The sequence below is a fragment of the Capra hircus genome, chromosome 7 (assembly GCF_001704415.2).
Source record: "Capra hircus breed San Clemente chromosome 7, ASM170441v1, whole genome shotgun sequence".
NCBI classification, from domain to species: domain Eukaryota; kingdom Metazoa; phylum Chordata; class Mammalia; order Artiodactyla; family Bovidae; genus Capra; species Capra hircus.
Window position 1 is genome coordinate 63,638,515 of NC_030814.1, and position 15,262 is coordinate 63,653,776.

The window sequence follows — 15,262 nt, forward strand, 5'->3', positions numbered from 1 at the left end:
AGTACAGTGTAAAGCATCCTGGTGAAGGGAGGAGGTTACCACCACTGCTACGGGGGCAACCTGAGGGAAGGGAGTGGTCATTAATGACTCATAATCTTCCACCACCAACTCAGCAGTCTCAGAACAACTCTGCAGGGTCTGTATTGTTATCTAAATTTGGTTCAGCTGGGTCTAATGCCTCCCCCTCCCCCTTTGGTAGATGGAGGGGAGAGGAGGAGGAGCCAGAGGGCTCTTAGGTTAGAACTTGGGATGGGTCACTAAGGTCTTAAGGCCAAAAACCAATTTAGAAATACAAGTTGGGTTTTGCAGCGGGCCCCTCTTTCTGCTTGTCTCAGTCAAAACTAAATTAATTTTAAAAAATAAAGGGAAAGGGAAAATAATTAAAAAGCAAGCAAACAAAAATGTGTGTGATGACAGAGAATCACTGTTTAGTAAATGTCAACTTGGGTCCAAGAGTGAACATTTGCTGAATCTAAGTAAACGGCTTCCATGCAACAAAGCAAATCAATCCAGACTTCTAGGGGTCACTGGGAAGAACTCCAGGGGAGCCGGATGCGCAGCAGTTGGTCGTGGGGAAGACCAGGTTTGATAAGGGCTTGGGTCCAAAGACAGCGGGAGGTTCTGAGGTGCGAGGGAGGTTTGCATTGGTTGGGGAGGGAAAAATCCTTGCTTATAACAGCAATTTTGCCTCCGTCCTTGCGTTAATGAGAAGGCTTCTAGAGCTCGGCAGGAAAAGCCACCCGCCCCGCCGCCCCAGTAGGCGCTCAATAAGCGTTCCTCTAGTCGCACAGGCTGGGACGCGCGCTGGAGAAGCGCCTCTGCCCAGGGTCCCGACCCTTTCACAGGACTTAGCTCAGGGCGAGTCCCCAGCTCGGGCGGGACCCTGCGTGCGGCGTCCAGGCCAGGGGACAGAGGACCAGAGCTGGGGCCGCCGTGCGGCCGGGAAACTAACCCACCGACGTCCAGGAGGTACAGCACGGAGGGCCCCCGCGCGCGCGCAGCTGCTGGCTTGGGGTCAAGGCTGGGGCGCCCAGGTGGCGCGGGAGGGGTGGCCGGACGCGCGGGGACGGGATGGGATGTGACGAGCGGCGCGCTGTGCATTGTGGGAATCCCGGGGCCGCGGCGACTGGTTCCAGTTCACTCGGCAGCGGAGCCGGGCGGAGGGGGCGAGCGCGGGTCGCGCAGGCGGGAAGCGAGGAGGTGGGCGGGCGGGCCAGCGAGGAGCGCGGAGAGAAAAGGCGCGAGCGGCCGAGAGGGCACAGGCCGGACACCTTGCTGCTGCTGCCGCCGCCGCCGCCGCCGCCGAGCCGCCCCGTAAGTGCCGCCCTGGCCCCCTCGCCGCGCCGCGTCCCCGCCGCCCGGGTCCGGCTGCCCCGCTCTTCCGGCCGAGGGTGCATGGGAGCGGCCGGGCCTGGCGGGCACCTGGCGGCGCACGGCCGACTCGGGCAGCTGGGTTCAACGCGGCCCACGCCGGGGCCTCGCGCGCGCACGGCGTCCTCCCAGGCCCTGCCCGGGCCGCGCGGGATCCTCTTTGGTTTTGTTCAAAAAGCAAACCCGGAAGCCAACTTGTCTTAGAACCGCGTCCTCCTGCCCGCGCCTGGGCGCTTTGGTGAGCAGGAGACAGCCCCGGCTCGTGCCCCGGTGACCCGTCCTGCAGCGGGCGGGCTGGACTCGAGGCCGGGGGAGGCGTCGCGGCGGGAGCCGGTCGGCCTGGGCCTGGGCGCCCGGGAGCTGTTGTGCGCGGAGTTGTACTTGGTGAGGCGCCCGCCCGCTCGCGAGTTGCCGGCCCAGGGCACAAAAAGTGGGGCTCGAGCCCCAGGTGGCGGTGGTGTAGGCGTCTGGGTGGTGTGCTGGGAGAGTGGGATGGGGGTTTGGGGGGTAGTTGCAAGACTGGAACCAAGGCGGGGTGGGGAGGGGTTTGTCCAGGGACTGGCTGGGGAGGGGCCACAGGAACCCCCGCTGCCCTCTCATTTTTATGAACAGCCTTTTGTTTGCTTTGTGGTTGGGAGGTGGTGTTTGTTGTTTTTTTTTTTTTCCCCCAAGGTAACTCCAGAAGGCTGTAGGCTCTTCCAGTGGAGAAGGCCAGGAGGGAAGTCTCTCTCTGGGGGGTGGGGTGGAAAGAGGAGGTGAGTGCGCAGGATGCTGCTGGTCATGTCGCCTGACAACAGGTGTGCGGGATGGCGCGTCCCACCTGCACTACGGCAGGGACCACAGATCACTCAGGAAGGACCTTGTCAGCAGATTGCTTGAAACGTTGTTTTAGACAAGATGTTAGGGAAAGATACTTTCCTGAGTGTGGAAATAAGAGACACAGAGCTGAGACAAGCCTTAAATTCAACAATTACAGTTACCACGAAGTCCTTGTAAGACTTTAATGATCGAATAAACAGCGTATAAGAATAGACAATTAGAGGGGCGCTCCTGCTAGCTTCTCTCTTTCTTCTACCTATGTGGTTTGAGGTTTCATCATTAAAGAGGGGGAAAGTGCTTTGTTCCAAGATTTCCTGCTCCAAGGACTCAGGAAATTTTGAACAGTTTTAAATTAAAATGAGTGGGAGACTCTATTTGTGAATTAGATGGAATCCACCTACTCCAGGCCACCTTTAGATTACTGGTCTGCTTTCAGAGGAGTTATTAGCTCTGAAATGGACCCTTCTTTGCTGCACCTGGAATGAGTACATGTACACTACTAACCAAAGCTGGACAATGGCATCTCAGTCTTGCACAAGAGGCTCCCCAATGAACAGAGATGTATTTTTCAACCTATTTTTCTTTCTTCCTCTTTTCCTAAATCCTCAAGACTTTAAAATCTTATTTACTCTATTTTTAGGAGGAGAGTAGGAAATCTCTCCACTTTGTTACTGTTTTGATCTCTTACATTGTTAATACTGATCCTTAGATAAAGGTATTTAGAAGGAGGGAGGGGGTTAAATAAGTGAAAATTGTTTGAGGCAGAGCCTTTAGAATGAGGATGGGATGGCTTACGTTTTATTAAACTTTGAGTTGTCTAGACCATCACACATGACATTCTATACTCCATACAACTATAAGTCACTGGCTTGGTCTATACCCAGTGGGCCAGCGTCAGAGAGTGGTATATCTCAGGCTGCCATTTTTTCTGGTCCTCCAGACAGCAGATCTCTGGAAGACCCTTTCACCTCTTATTTCAAAGAGAGGCTTGGACTACATACATGACTTTTGGGACCTACTTCTAATATCTTCAAAGTTAATGCTACCCCAAGCCATTTAAAGGAGGTTTACTTAAATAAAAGCCCAAACTGACAGCCCAACTTGACAAAACCCAACAAGAATCTATATGTGGTATTCATCAGAGTGGTAGCAGCTTCTAGTTCTCTTTGGATTGTGCCCTTGGATTTGTGTCGGATTTTTCAGAGCCCTGTTCTTGGCACATGGGCTGGGAAAGGGCAGAGGTCAATGGGGCCCATGTCTGTCTTATGGGTCCTTCCCTAGTTCTGTAGGTTTAGAAATACATTGGGCCCCACCTCAGCTCTTATGTGTGAGTCCAAGTGATTAGCTCTTCCTTCCAGAGAATTGTATAGCTTGTTAGCTTGGATCAAGCCTGCCAGATCAGTGCCTTGCGGTCTTCAGGGAATATTTCTTGGGAATCAAGTTTCTTGGGGCTCAGGCACTGGGGAAAGAACTGGATGAAGAAAATGTCCAGTTTTGCCATGTCCCCCTACCTCCTAGGAGGGGAGGGGGCTGGAGCTTGAGTCAATCACCAGTGGCCAGTAATTTGGTCAGTCATGAAGTGAAGTTAAGTGAAGTTGCTCAGTCGTGTCCGACTCTTTGTAACCCCGTGGACTGTAGCCCACCAAGCTCCTCCGTCCATGGGATTCACCATGCAAGAATACTGGAGTGGGTTGCCATTTCCTTCTCCAGGGGATCTTCCCAACCCAGGGATTGAACCCAGATCTCCCACATTGCAGGCAGATGCTTTAACCTCTGAGCCACCAGGGAAGCATGGAATCTCTGTTAAACCCCCAAAGGACAAGGTTCAGAGAGCATCCAGGTTGATAGACAAGTGGAGATTTAGAGAGAGTGGCATACTTGGAGAGGGTGTGGAAGCTCCATGCCCTTCCCTGGACCGCCCTATGTATGTATCTCTTCCATCTGACTGTTCCGAAGTTGTATCCTTTTGTTAATAAACTGATATGTAGTTTAAAAAAAAATGTTGAGTTCTTACCCTTGGGAAGCTGACAGGAGGAGCAGAAGGCAGGCAAGTGGCCATTGCAAGGTCAGTGCAGGAAGCCACAGTAGCTCTCATAGCAGCTCCTAGGACAGTAACCTAGCCAGGGGCAAGCCCTTACTAGGCACAGAAAAACCAAGTAAGAGTTGGCTGGGCAAAGGAGGGCAGGTGGGGACAAGTGTTTGAGACCTGGCCCACATGTGCAAAGTCTGAGAACAATAAGAATAGAGTTCATATGGGGGAACTGCCAGAGGCTCAAGATGTCTTGATTCTAGAGGGAAACTAGTGAAGCCAGAGGGCCAAACAGACCAAATCACAGAGGGGGATCCTGATCAGAAACACACTGAGGGATTTAAACTTCTTCCTAAGAACAGTAATAAGCCTGCGAAGGCTCTGGATAGGAGGAAGATGCCTTTTATCTGTTCAACAAACATTGACTAGCTTCTAGATGCTAAGCCTGACCAGGGTCTTGCCCTACTGCAGCTCACATTTTCCTCTGATGGCCTTCCATTGGGGTGACTGTCTCCTAGTTGGCACAGCCTTTAACAGGGAGAGGAGGTTTGAAGGAAAATTTCCTCACGAAGGAGGCAGGGAGTGCCATACTAACTATTGAAATGTAGTGCTGGTTCCTTGAGTGTTGCTCAGGATGCATACCCCAGAGTGGATTTGCAGAGGTGAACATTTTAATCCCAGACTGCCTTCCTGCTAACCGTTCCTGCTTGTAGTAAATAACACTCTTCATTTTGGCTTTTGTTTTTTTTCCCACCACTAAAATCCTGACACATGAGAAGAGTAAAATCTGCTGGAACAAAGTGTTTGGTTATGGTTTATTTATTATCTCAGTTTGTCCTTTTCTTCTTGTTTGCAATCCCTTGGTTCACTGAAGATGGACCGTAAGTTCTTTAATCATCCCTTTCATTTTATGGTATAGTGTTTTATGAATGGAGAGAGATGTTTTTCGTGATTGGCCAAAGTACCAGAGCAAGTCTCTGTTCTGAGCCAATCAGAGTGCATCTTGTGAACCCCAGCTCTGGGAGTGATAGTTGTGTAGTATATCCACACGCCTCTGGGGGCATGACAGCAGTGTCACCGTTAATCATTTGGTATGATGGGAGTAAACGGAAGAGAATGCTGTAAACAGGATTAGTGTCCTGCACTTCAGAATTAAGTGTCTCAGGTTTGCCTTCGTGATTGGAGTTGATGGGAAGGTGACAAATGCATGTGGACATGTGGGCACTTATCCAGTGGCTGGGAATGGATGGGATAGTCCTCACCCTGTCAGTGACCTGAGCGCTGATAGCTCAGATTCTTCCATCCTCGGGGGCCAGAGATGGGGCTGTCTGACCAGCAGCCCCCCAGCAGTTCTAATCAATATTTTGTTCAAGATCAATAGGCACATATTCATTGCTTAGATAATAAAAGACTTTACCATTGACCATTCCAGTGGTTTCATGAGTGCCCTGATTATTTGAGAGTTTTCTAGGCGGCAGCTTTGACAGAGGTCAGGAACGTAAGTCTTTTCCGCTGGTCTGTGTTACTGTGCTTGTCTTAACGGCAGAAAGGGAGATTGCTGGAATCATAGGATGGTCACCGAAGGCCTCTGCATGCTCATACCTCAGCCATCAGGGAAATGGTGGTGGTCCCTTCTTGGGAATCCCCAGGGTAGCCCTTACAAGCTTCCTGAATTTTATGGGTCTGGGCTCCCACATGAATGGTCCCAGAGAAGCTCCCAGATTGGTGTCTCACTTGCCACATCTGAGTCCTGTGGTCCTTGCAAATGGTGCCCTCATTTTTGTCAAGAGAGCCCCCAGCCACTGTAACTTATCAGTTACCACCCAGCTAGCACTTGAGGGCCTTTCAGGAACCAGGCAGGATGGTAGGTTCTAAGAGATACAGTCAGTGAGCAGAGTGGCCTGGTCCATCCCATCAAGACAGGCAAGAACAGAGGCAGTGGTGATACAGTGTAACAAGTGCTAGGAGTGGGGTAGGTGGCTTTAGAATATTTGTATAAGTTGGATCTAGAGTGACAGTCAGGGAAGGGCTGGAAACTGCTTGTAGAGAGCCTTTTATATAAGACTGAAAAGCAATTGCACGTATTTCAGTGGTGGCTGAGGTTCATTAAAAGGGATTTCTCACTGGACTCAGGGGCCACTGCAGGAATGTCTACTGAGTAAACAGTGATTCAGCCTGGTGGAGCCCTCATTTGCTGGTATAGGGAAGATGGGCCAGAGTTCGTTGGGTCTTGTTGTACAAAGCCAGAGTCTGGGCATGGGGCTGCTCCACACTAGACTAGAACTGAGGGCCACATGGCTCAGCCACTGCAGAGAGGCAGAGCAGGGAGCTCCTTGATAAATCTCCAACATCAGAGAAATGTTGGATCCACTAGGCAGGGTCGCCCCCGACTGAGGGCAAAATAGAGTGTTCCACACCGAGTGAGCGGCATGTCCCGAAGGGCGGAAGTGGGGATGAAGGTGGTTTGTGGCACATGGAGGAGCCGGCTGTGCTGCCCTGTTGGCAAGGAGAACAACAGTGTGGCAGGCTGACCCTTTGCCCTCCTTGCCTCTGTTGCCCCTTCCCTTTGTTTTCGTGTCTGTCTTATTCATGGGATCCTCACAGCCAGGCATCTCATTTGTCCTGTGCTTTGAGGACAGATCACGTTGTCACGTCTTGATCATTGAGGGGCTTGATGTCAAAGACCTGCTTCTCACTGAGCCTGGCTCTTCTCTGTAGAGGCCCCTCCGCCCCTGTGTCTGTGTGAACTTTGGGTTTCTGCAAACAAGGTTCATGTCTATTGTGATTGATTTATAGTTGGAGGAGTTGCAGAGATAAAGACCACAGAGATCCCTTCAGGATCAACCACAAAATCTTCATTTCCTGACCTGATAACTGTCAAGCCTAGTGTTCATTAATGAACAGATGCCAGGGTTGCCTGAAGACCTATCATTGTCTTCAAAGCATGTGGGACCCTCTGCAGGGCTGAGGGCTTCTGGTTTGCTGAATGGGGTGCTCTCCTGGCTGATGAATCCAGGAAGGAAGGGCACAGTTTTGTCAGTTTGGCAGGGTACTGTTGCTGTTTGTCCTGTGAACAAGCTCAGTGCCCCAATGAGAAGCTGAATGCATGGGAAGCCGCTTTCTGCATCACAAAGGACTGTCCACCTCTCCGAAAAGGCTCGATGCAGGACATGGGTCAAAGTAGGCTTTGACTGGTCACTCAGACTCTGGCTTCAGGGTCAGCTCTCAAGTTGCTTTGTCAGGTTACAGAGACTGGCTGTTTCCTCTTTTCTTTGTAGGAAATAGCTGGAGGACATTCTCCAACCTCTCTTGCAGTAGGTGTGGCCATGTGACCATGCTCTACTTGGTGGGTCATGATCAGGAGTGGTGTGCTCCACTTCCAGACCTGGCCTCTGAAAGCCCCCAGGTATTTTCCTCCATGACCCTTATCTCCAGTGGTAGCCCGAAATTGTGCATTGAAGGGTGGGAGGAGTCTGGACCCATGGATCATCCTGCAGAGAAACACCAGTCACGGACTTTCCCCAAGTGAGAAGTAAGACGTAGGGGCTTATTTGTTACAGCAGCTGACCTAGGATATATAGGCTCTCAGTGGTGGAGCTATGACTTGAATTGGGTTAGTCTGACTTTGGCACTCAAGTTATTAATCACAGTGCCCAGCAGCCACTTCTGTCACAGTTACTCTTCCCTCCCTGCCTCCCCATGCTGGTGCTTGGCCATAACCGACCTTGTCTCCTAGACTTCTGAAGAGCAGGATGGACCTGCCACACTCATGGATTTACCTGGAGTTTGCACCACTACAAGGCGATTTTCCAAATGATGTTTTTAAAATCACCACACATTATTGGATATCATGAAGCTGCGTGGCTCAGTTAGAATTCTTTCATAGCTGTGGCTACAGCTTGGGGATTTACTGCTAGAAGTGCAGCAAGAACGTGAGGAGGGGCAAGGAACAGAACTTTCTCAGGGCAGTCTTGGGGAGGGAATGAAGACTCAGGGCTGTTTTATCAGAGAAGGAGTCTGATTCTGAATGAGACCTGAAGATGGCTCTGGCGTTTAAGCACGGATGTTTAAGGTCTTTCTTGGAACCGGGGGACCTGCAGATGACTGCAGCTCCTGGCATGGAGTAGCTCCCAGGTGAGTCGAGCTAGGGAGGCAGGCACACATAGAGGTGCCAGGGTATGTACTGTGGGAATACGGAGCAGTGAACAATCCAGTCCACGGTCGGGACCGAGAAGAGAGGTTGTGTGAGCGTCAGTTCAGGTTTGGCAAGAGGACAAAGGGTGTTTCAGGCAGGAGAAGCAGCATGTGTAAAAACATTCTGGACATGGCTTCACAGGTCAGGAAGTCAAGGGCAACTTGGGCATCTGAGGCCAGACAGGGGTGATGGGAAGCAGTGCTGAAGAAGTAAAGGATGCTGTTTGTGGCTGGCTTGGGGAGCTGGAGAACCAGCAAAGTGGCAGAGATCCTCTGGCATCCATGGAGAGAGACTAGTGGTGTGGAGAACAGGCAAGGAACAGGAGCTGAACCAAGGCAGGGAGGGGAAAGAGAAGGGAAGAGGCTTGTGAAGTTATGGAAGTGGGTTCAGCGGAGCCTGGCTAATGACTGGGAGCTGTGGAGGTGGGCAGAGAAGTAGGGACAGACTGGCTGCTGACTGGTAGCTTGATGCATGATGTTGCCACCGCTGGGGCTGAGAAACCCACAGTTCACAAGGGACTTAAAAGCAGGCCCTGCCGAGGGCAGTCAGAACAGAGCCCTGGGGCTCGGCAGCCAGGTGTGCGCTGGGATAGGGACCCGGGAGTCACCAGCTTGTTGACTAAAGACTCTTGGCTTGAGTCAGAGGGATCCCCAGGAACGTTACTTTTGAAGACGAGGCATGTCAGGTCCCCGGGTGCTAGTGGCTCCTGTCTGGGACAGGACATTGTCCGAGTCCCACAAAGTCAGCCCTAAACATACCCAGGCAGGTCCACCCAGAGACGGAGCTGGAGTCTGTGCACCAGGAAGAACAGGGCTGAGCTGCATAAACCATCCCTGGTCACTGGCCTCTCCTGCTGGAAGAGGGGAAAACTCTCGCTCCAAAGGTCTGGGGTAGGTCTGTGAAACATATTTGTATTAAAGCCAAAGACTGCTGGGAGCTCAGATACAACTCTTCCCTACAAACACATGCACACACAAGTACAAATACCATTTCCTGCTCAGAGTGAGCGTGGGCACCTGTTTGCCAAGAATGTTTCAAAACAGAGCTCATTACAGAAGAAGTGGAGCCAACTATTTGTTTCAGAAAAACCAGACCCTTCTGGGACTCTTTAGCAATCAATGATCAATTAAGACTTGGTACCTCCCTTGACAGGGTGAAATACAGGGTTCTCATCACACAGGCCTTGAGCCCCCTTAATTCTGGTGGGCCTGTCAGCGTACCCAGAAATTCTGCCTTCTGCTGTTTTGGCCATCTCCGTCAGGCAGACCATCCAGGCTGGTCTTGTGGGTCATACTGATGTTAGGTATGGACCGTGTATATCTTGAATGTAGGGTCAGGTGTCAGGAGCAAGGACTCCTAACTCTGTGACTTCCATGGTCACAGAGGTAGGGACTGTTACAGCCAGAGGAGCCCACACACTGTGGAGCTTGGCCTCAGTTTACCAGTAAATGGGAGACCTGACCGTTTGGTTCGGTGGTCTGAGCATCTGTGTCTTCTAGGGAAGTCTTGTCTGGTGCCCTGGAACAGGCTGAGGCCTCTCACAGCCCCTTCCGCAGCACCCTGCACTGGCCTTTCACAGTTCCCATTTGAATGATGAGGGTTATGTACTATTTCTCTTGCCCACCAGCTCTGGGAGAACAGGGGCCCCACCTGCCTTGTGCATTGTCGTCTCCATCCCAGGCGTGATTCCTGAAGTGGATGCATGAATGACCCGATGCTCTTAGTAAGCGTCTGCGACCTTGCGGTGTGGTGCTGCGCCGGGACTGCAGTCAGGGGCAGCGCTGTGAGGCCTAGCGGTGAGACGAGAGAGACAGGGCGGGGAGCGTGTGTGTGTGCACGTCAGTGCTGTGGTGTGAAGCACATAGGAACCCAGAGGGTGGAGCATGCGGGAGGGTTGGCAGAAGGCAGAAAGCGCGAAGGATAAAGGAGGTCCTGGCTAAAGGGCACGACTGCTGTGGAGGAGGACATTTGGGGGTACTCCCTGTGTTTGCGTTTAGACCTCAGGAAGCACAGGTAAAGCTTGATGGGAGTGGCAGGCCTAGATTTCTAGGGCATTGCATGGCAGGCCAAAGGTTCTGATTGCATCTTGGGAATTGTAGCAGCAGGGAAAACTTGAGAACAGTACCACAGCATATTCAGATTTGTGTGCACAGAGACAGCTCAGCCAGTGGAGAGCAGGTGGATTAGAGTGTGGCCTGCGGTGGGAAGACCTTTTCAGGACCAAATGTGTGATCATTTGGTTAAGATAGTGGTGACCTGGATCCCCACAAGAGGTATGGGGCATTTTGGATGGTGAGTGGGTTGGGGAAGGAAGGAAGGACTTTCTTCTCTGAGGACAGGCCTGACTAGCAGTCAGGAAGTGCTCAGAAGGCCTCATATTCCAACCTGGCTGCCCACTTAACTCCTGTGAGCAGTTCTTGCCTCTCACAGATAAAGGACTGCAAGGGAGAGAGGCTGCTCTCATCAAAGAACCTAACTGTCTGACTTAACATCTTCATTGTAGAGGCAGGTGACATAGTTTTCTTTTTATGAAGTGTTCAGCAAATTTATCAGCGCTGGTCTCCAGTGTATGAAAATACAGTTATTAAGCAAGCATATAGATCTCAGCCAAGAAACCCCATTTTCTTTTACATCATGTGGCATAAAGGCGAGGCACTTAAGAGCAGTCATTGTCAGAGTAACGTTTAAATGGAAGTGGCTGATAAAATTGATGTCATGGTATAAAATGTGAAAAGCTAAGCCATTCTTTTTTCCAGGGCTGAAGCACATGGATAGAATGAAGAAACTGGGCTCGCAGGGCTCCGTGACTGTAGGTGGTGGTATCTGCCGGCACAGCCCGTTTCTTCCAGGGCCCTGAGGGTGTGGGGAAAGGGGAGATGTCCCCAGTAATCCTGACCCAAGCGTTCTCTTGCCTCCACAGTGTACTTGCTGATCCATCTCCAGGGCCACCGCCATGTCCAGCCGGGGTGGGAAGAAGAAGTCCACCAAAACCTCCCGGTCCGCCAAGGCGGGAGTCATCTTCCCCGTGGGCCGGATGCTGCGGTACATCAAGAAAGGCCACCCCAAGTACCGGATCGGAGTGGGGGCGCCCGTGTACATGGCCGCCGTCCTGGAGTACCTGACAGGTGAGTGTGCCTGAGTCGCTGTGGACACACAGCTTCCAAGGAGTGGGAGGGCCTTGCTCGTTCATTTTGGAAATGTGCAGACCTGTGGGAAAGTTGCGAGAACAGTGAGTGAACGTTTTTACCTGGACGTGCCATCTGTGAGCATGTTGCCCCATTTGCGCGCTCCCCGCTCTGTGTGTGTGGGTGCACGTGCATGCACCTGTGTACATTTAGTTTTGCCCGTTACCTGTTTGGTTGTTACTTATTATAATAATGTCTGTTTTGAAATTTCCTCAATTGTCCCAGTAACGTGCTTTATGATTTTGTTCTATTTTCTTTCGTGATCCAGGATCCATTTTAGGATCATACATTGCATTTGTCTGTCAGGTTTCTTTAGGTTTATTTTTTAAAAATTCTCTAGCTTTTCAAAAAAATCTCTGATGACATGGATGTTTTTGGAGGGCATAGGCTAGATATTTCGCAGAATGCCCCTTAATCTGTGTTGGCCTCAGGCTTGGATTCAGGTTAAATGTTTTGGCAGGAGAATTCCATGAGCGATGTTGAGTCCCTGTCTGGCGTGGCGTCCGGAGGCACCTGCCGTGGGTTTGTCCTGTCACGGGTGACCTTCGCTTTGGTCATTGGCTTAGGGTGGTGTCTGCACCTTTGCACATCCTGGATCGCAGCCTTTCGCCCATGGCTTTAGCGTTCCTCAATGACCTGTTATCACTGGGGTGGTTAGGCTTTTCTATTGCTGTCCTTTCTCCTACATTTACTAGTTGGCAGTCTTCTGCTAAGAAGAGCTTTCCTTCTGACCTTCCCTTCTTTCCTTTTTTTTCTATCCATGCTGGTTCGTGGATTTTTAGAATTTAACATGTTATGTACTGTCATGTCTTTACTCATTATTTCGGTCACATTGTCTCAAATTGCATCTTCAGGCTGGTTTTTATGTGCTTCTTCCCCCTCTCCATCACTCTCTGTACATTTCCTTTCTTTCCAACAAAATGGGATATTGTCATCTCCCCCTGACCTTTCCCTTTCCCAGTCTTGGAATCAGCCATCCCTCTGGGGCGAGGTGGCAGGGTCGGGGGGGGGGGGGGCAGAATCCTTGGTCCTTTTCCCAGATAAAATGTTGTTGGTCTTATTGGTGACTCCATAGCAACTGTGGGAGGTCATCTGGGCAGGATTCACGCCCACTGCCCCCCAACAACGCTGGCCGCCATTTTTAGTATTGAGGAAACCAACCTCAGGGCATACACAGATTTGCCACATATAACCAGGAAGTACTTGCAAAGGGACACATCCTGCTGTCCTTTTGTAATGCTTTTACCAGTTTTTTCTCCATACATCATCAGGGCAAGTGGCAGGTGGGGGCAGCTCTAGAGAGAAGGAGAGACTGGCTCAGCAAGACGAGGCTGGGTTGCTTCCTGCTCTCCCAGGGCTCTCGATAAGACAAGACCGAGGCTTCCCCTCACAACCATGAGGGTTCTAGAGTTTTTGTGTTCTGTAAAAGTGTCTAGGCATAAAAAGTAATTGGGGTTCTAGTTGTGAGGCCTTTGCACATATTTGGAACTTGGACCCTGTGCTTGTCCAAGACTCACAGGTCGCCTGCCTGGTAGCATGACATAGGCATGGGTCTTCTCACTATGCAGGTGAGGAAACAGAAGCCCAGAACATAAGTGTCACACCCAGGAAAACCACATGTAATGCTGGCAGTTAGCCAGGGAGCCCAGGGGAGAACTCGCTAGGTAGGACCCAGAGGAGACTTTTAAGGTCTGGCCTGGCAGTTTACATGCTGTGTGACCCAGAGAGAGTCGTTTAACCTCTCCGGATCCCAATTTCCTTTCAACTCATTTGGAGACAACAGTCCCTGCTTCACCAACTCCAGGCGGCTGTGAGATCCAAAGGGACTTTGTTTGAGCACAGTGGGGAAAGCTGACACGATGTGTAAATCCAGCCAACCTGTGTTTCTTGGTTCCCGAATCCTGTGATGCCCCTGGCACAGGCACGACACTGGGATGGTCACACACATTCATTAGGTCAGGTACCGCAGCAGCTTCATTTCTTCCATCAAGCTTCCTCTTGTTAGTTAGCAGGGCACTGGTGGGGGGTACCGCTGCTCCATCATGTTTGAGGCAACAACTGTCTGTGCTGCACAGAAAGTCTGTTATGTTTTCCTTGTCCACATCTGGTTGGCTCTGAAACTGAGTGCAGCGCACATGAGGGCCAGGTCAGCAGGTTTGTTCTCATGGGGGCCGGGCACTTGACCATGAACCCCCCCAACTGTGCCCATCTCTGACTGTCATGGGTGCAGCAGTGGTCCCAAAGTGGGGTGGGAATGATCAGGGCAGTCCAGTGCTAGAGCTGGGCAAGTCACTCGAGGCAAATCCTTACTCTGGTGTTAGCCATGTTAACCCCTGTGTATTAAAAAGTAATACATATTTTGAAATTTTACCAAGTCCTTCCAGAAGAGCTATAGTTAGCTGAATCTGAGCCATCTTCTCTGTCTACACACAGTGTTGAGTCATTGGAGTGACCACTGCCCGGGGCCCTGACTTGTCATCTGGTCTGTGTGATGGGGGCCTTGGGGGATGTCCTGAGCCCTCGACGCTATACTCGATCACTGCTAGTCACTTGTGTCCGGTTGTCTGATGGAGAGGAGCTGAGTTTCAGGGCCGCATCAGTGGAGCGTTGCTGCACTCCACCACCTGGACTCTGCTGCGCCCCGCCCCCCCATGACTGCCCTCAGGAGGTGATCCGCCCTGAGCCCCTCGGGCTGGGCTGTGGGAGCCCATCTGCCTGCTCAGAACTTGGGCTTTGGTCCCTGAGAGAGAAGCGGAGGTGGCCCAGGTCTCTTTCTGCTCTGCTGTTTGCTCCTGTTTCACAGAAGACCCTTTCCCAGACATTGCACGTGCTTACATGTGCTAGCTCCAGAGCACAGGGGTGGCTGGGGCAGAAATCGTCTCTGCTCCATGGAGCTCATGCTCTAGTCTGAAAGGAAGAGCCAGCCAACCCAGATGGTTCCTGACTGTGCCAAGGTCTGTGGAGGCTGTAAATAGGCCAAGGAGCCCCAGTGCCTGGGGGCCTGGAGGTGAACGGACCCAGGAGGGTTTTATTTGAGGAGGAGACATAATCAGCTGAGACCTGGACAGGGAGATGGTGCCAACCAGCCCTGTGAGGGAGAGGAAAGAGCTCTGCCACCTTCAGAATGCACCCACTGGGTGCCAGCCTCTTCCCAGAGTTGGGAAACGCTAATGTAACTTCGGGCTCAGACACTGTGCTCCAGTACACGGCATCTGAGCCAAGTGCCACCCATTCCACAGGCCCTCAGGAGAGCTGCATTGTGTCCAGTGCTGAGAATCAAGCCAGAGCAAGAGCTCCCCCGACCCTCAGAAGCTTTGTCCAGAGGCAGGTACAAACCAGGAAAAGGCGGTGACGATGCAGGAACACACATGCTGAGATCAGGCTTCAGGAAACTTTTCCTGGAGGATGTGTGTTAGCCTGCTCACCAGAGCCACCCTGCTTGTCTGGTTGTCACCTGAAGGGTCCCCTGGAGGATTTGTCTCCTTCTCTGACAGGTGGCACACAGTTGTAGGCATGGTGATGGGGTGCCACCCAGTGCTCTTCTGACGTGGCTGGACCAGGCCTCCTGTCAGAACACCCTGGTGGAGAGTTGAGGAGGGGTCTGGATGTTCGGGTGCCTGAGCTGCAGGGCCCACCTGGGACCAAGCAGCTCTGGAGCAGGGA

At 51.8% G+C, this 15,262-nt stretch overlaps 1 protein-coding gene across 6 annotated transcripts in view; it reads left to right on the forward strand.

Moving 5' to 3' along the window:
- The window catches only part of LOC102178535 (core histone macro-H2A.1), an 81,423-nt gene continuing 67,112 nt past the window's right edge, over positions 952 to 15,262 (forward strand). For 2 of the 6 annotated variants that reach the window (XM_018050351.1, XM_018050357.1), the window contains exons 1-2: positions 1,115 to 1,314; positions 11,335 to 11,539. In XM_018050351.1, the coding sequence (XP_017905840.1) occupies positions 11,368 to 11,539 (172 nt within the window). In that variant the 5' untranslated portion in view covers positions 1,115 to 1,314; positions 11,335 to 11,367. Of the gene's footprint in view, positions 970 to 1,113; positions 1,315 to 1,591; positions 1,610 to 11,334; positions 11,540 to 15,262 lie in introns of those variants that run through there. The other 4 variants (XM_018050353.1, XM_018050355.1, XM_018050354.1 and 1 more) reach the window with 4 other exon arrangements.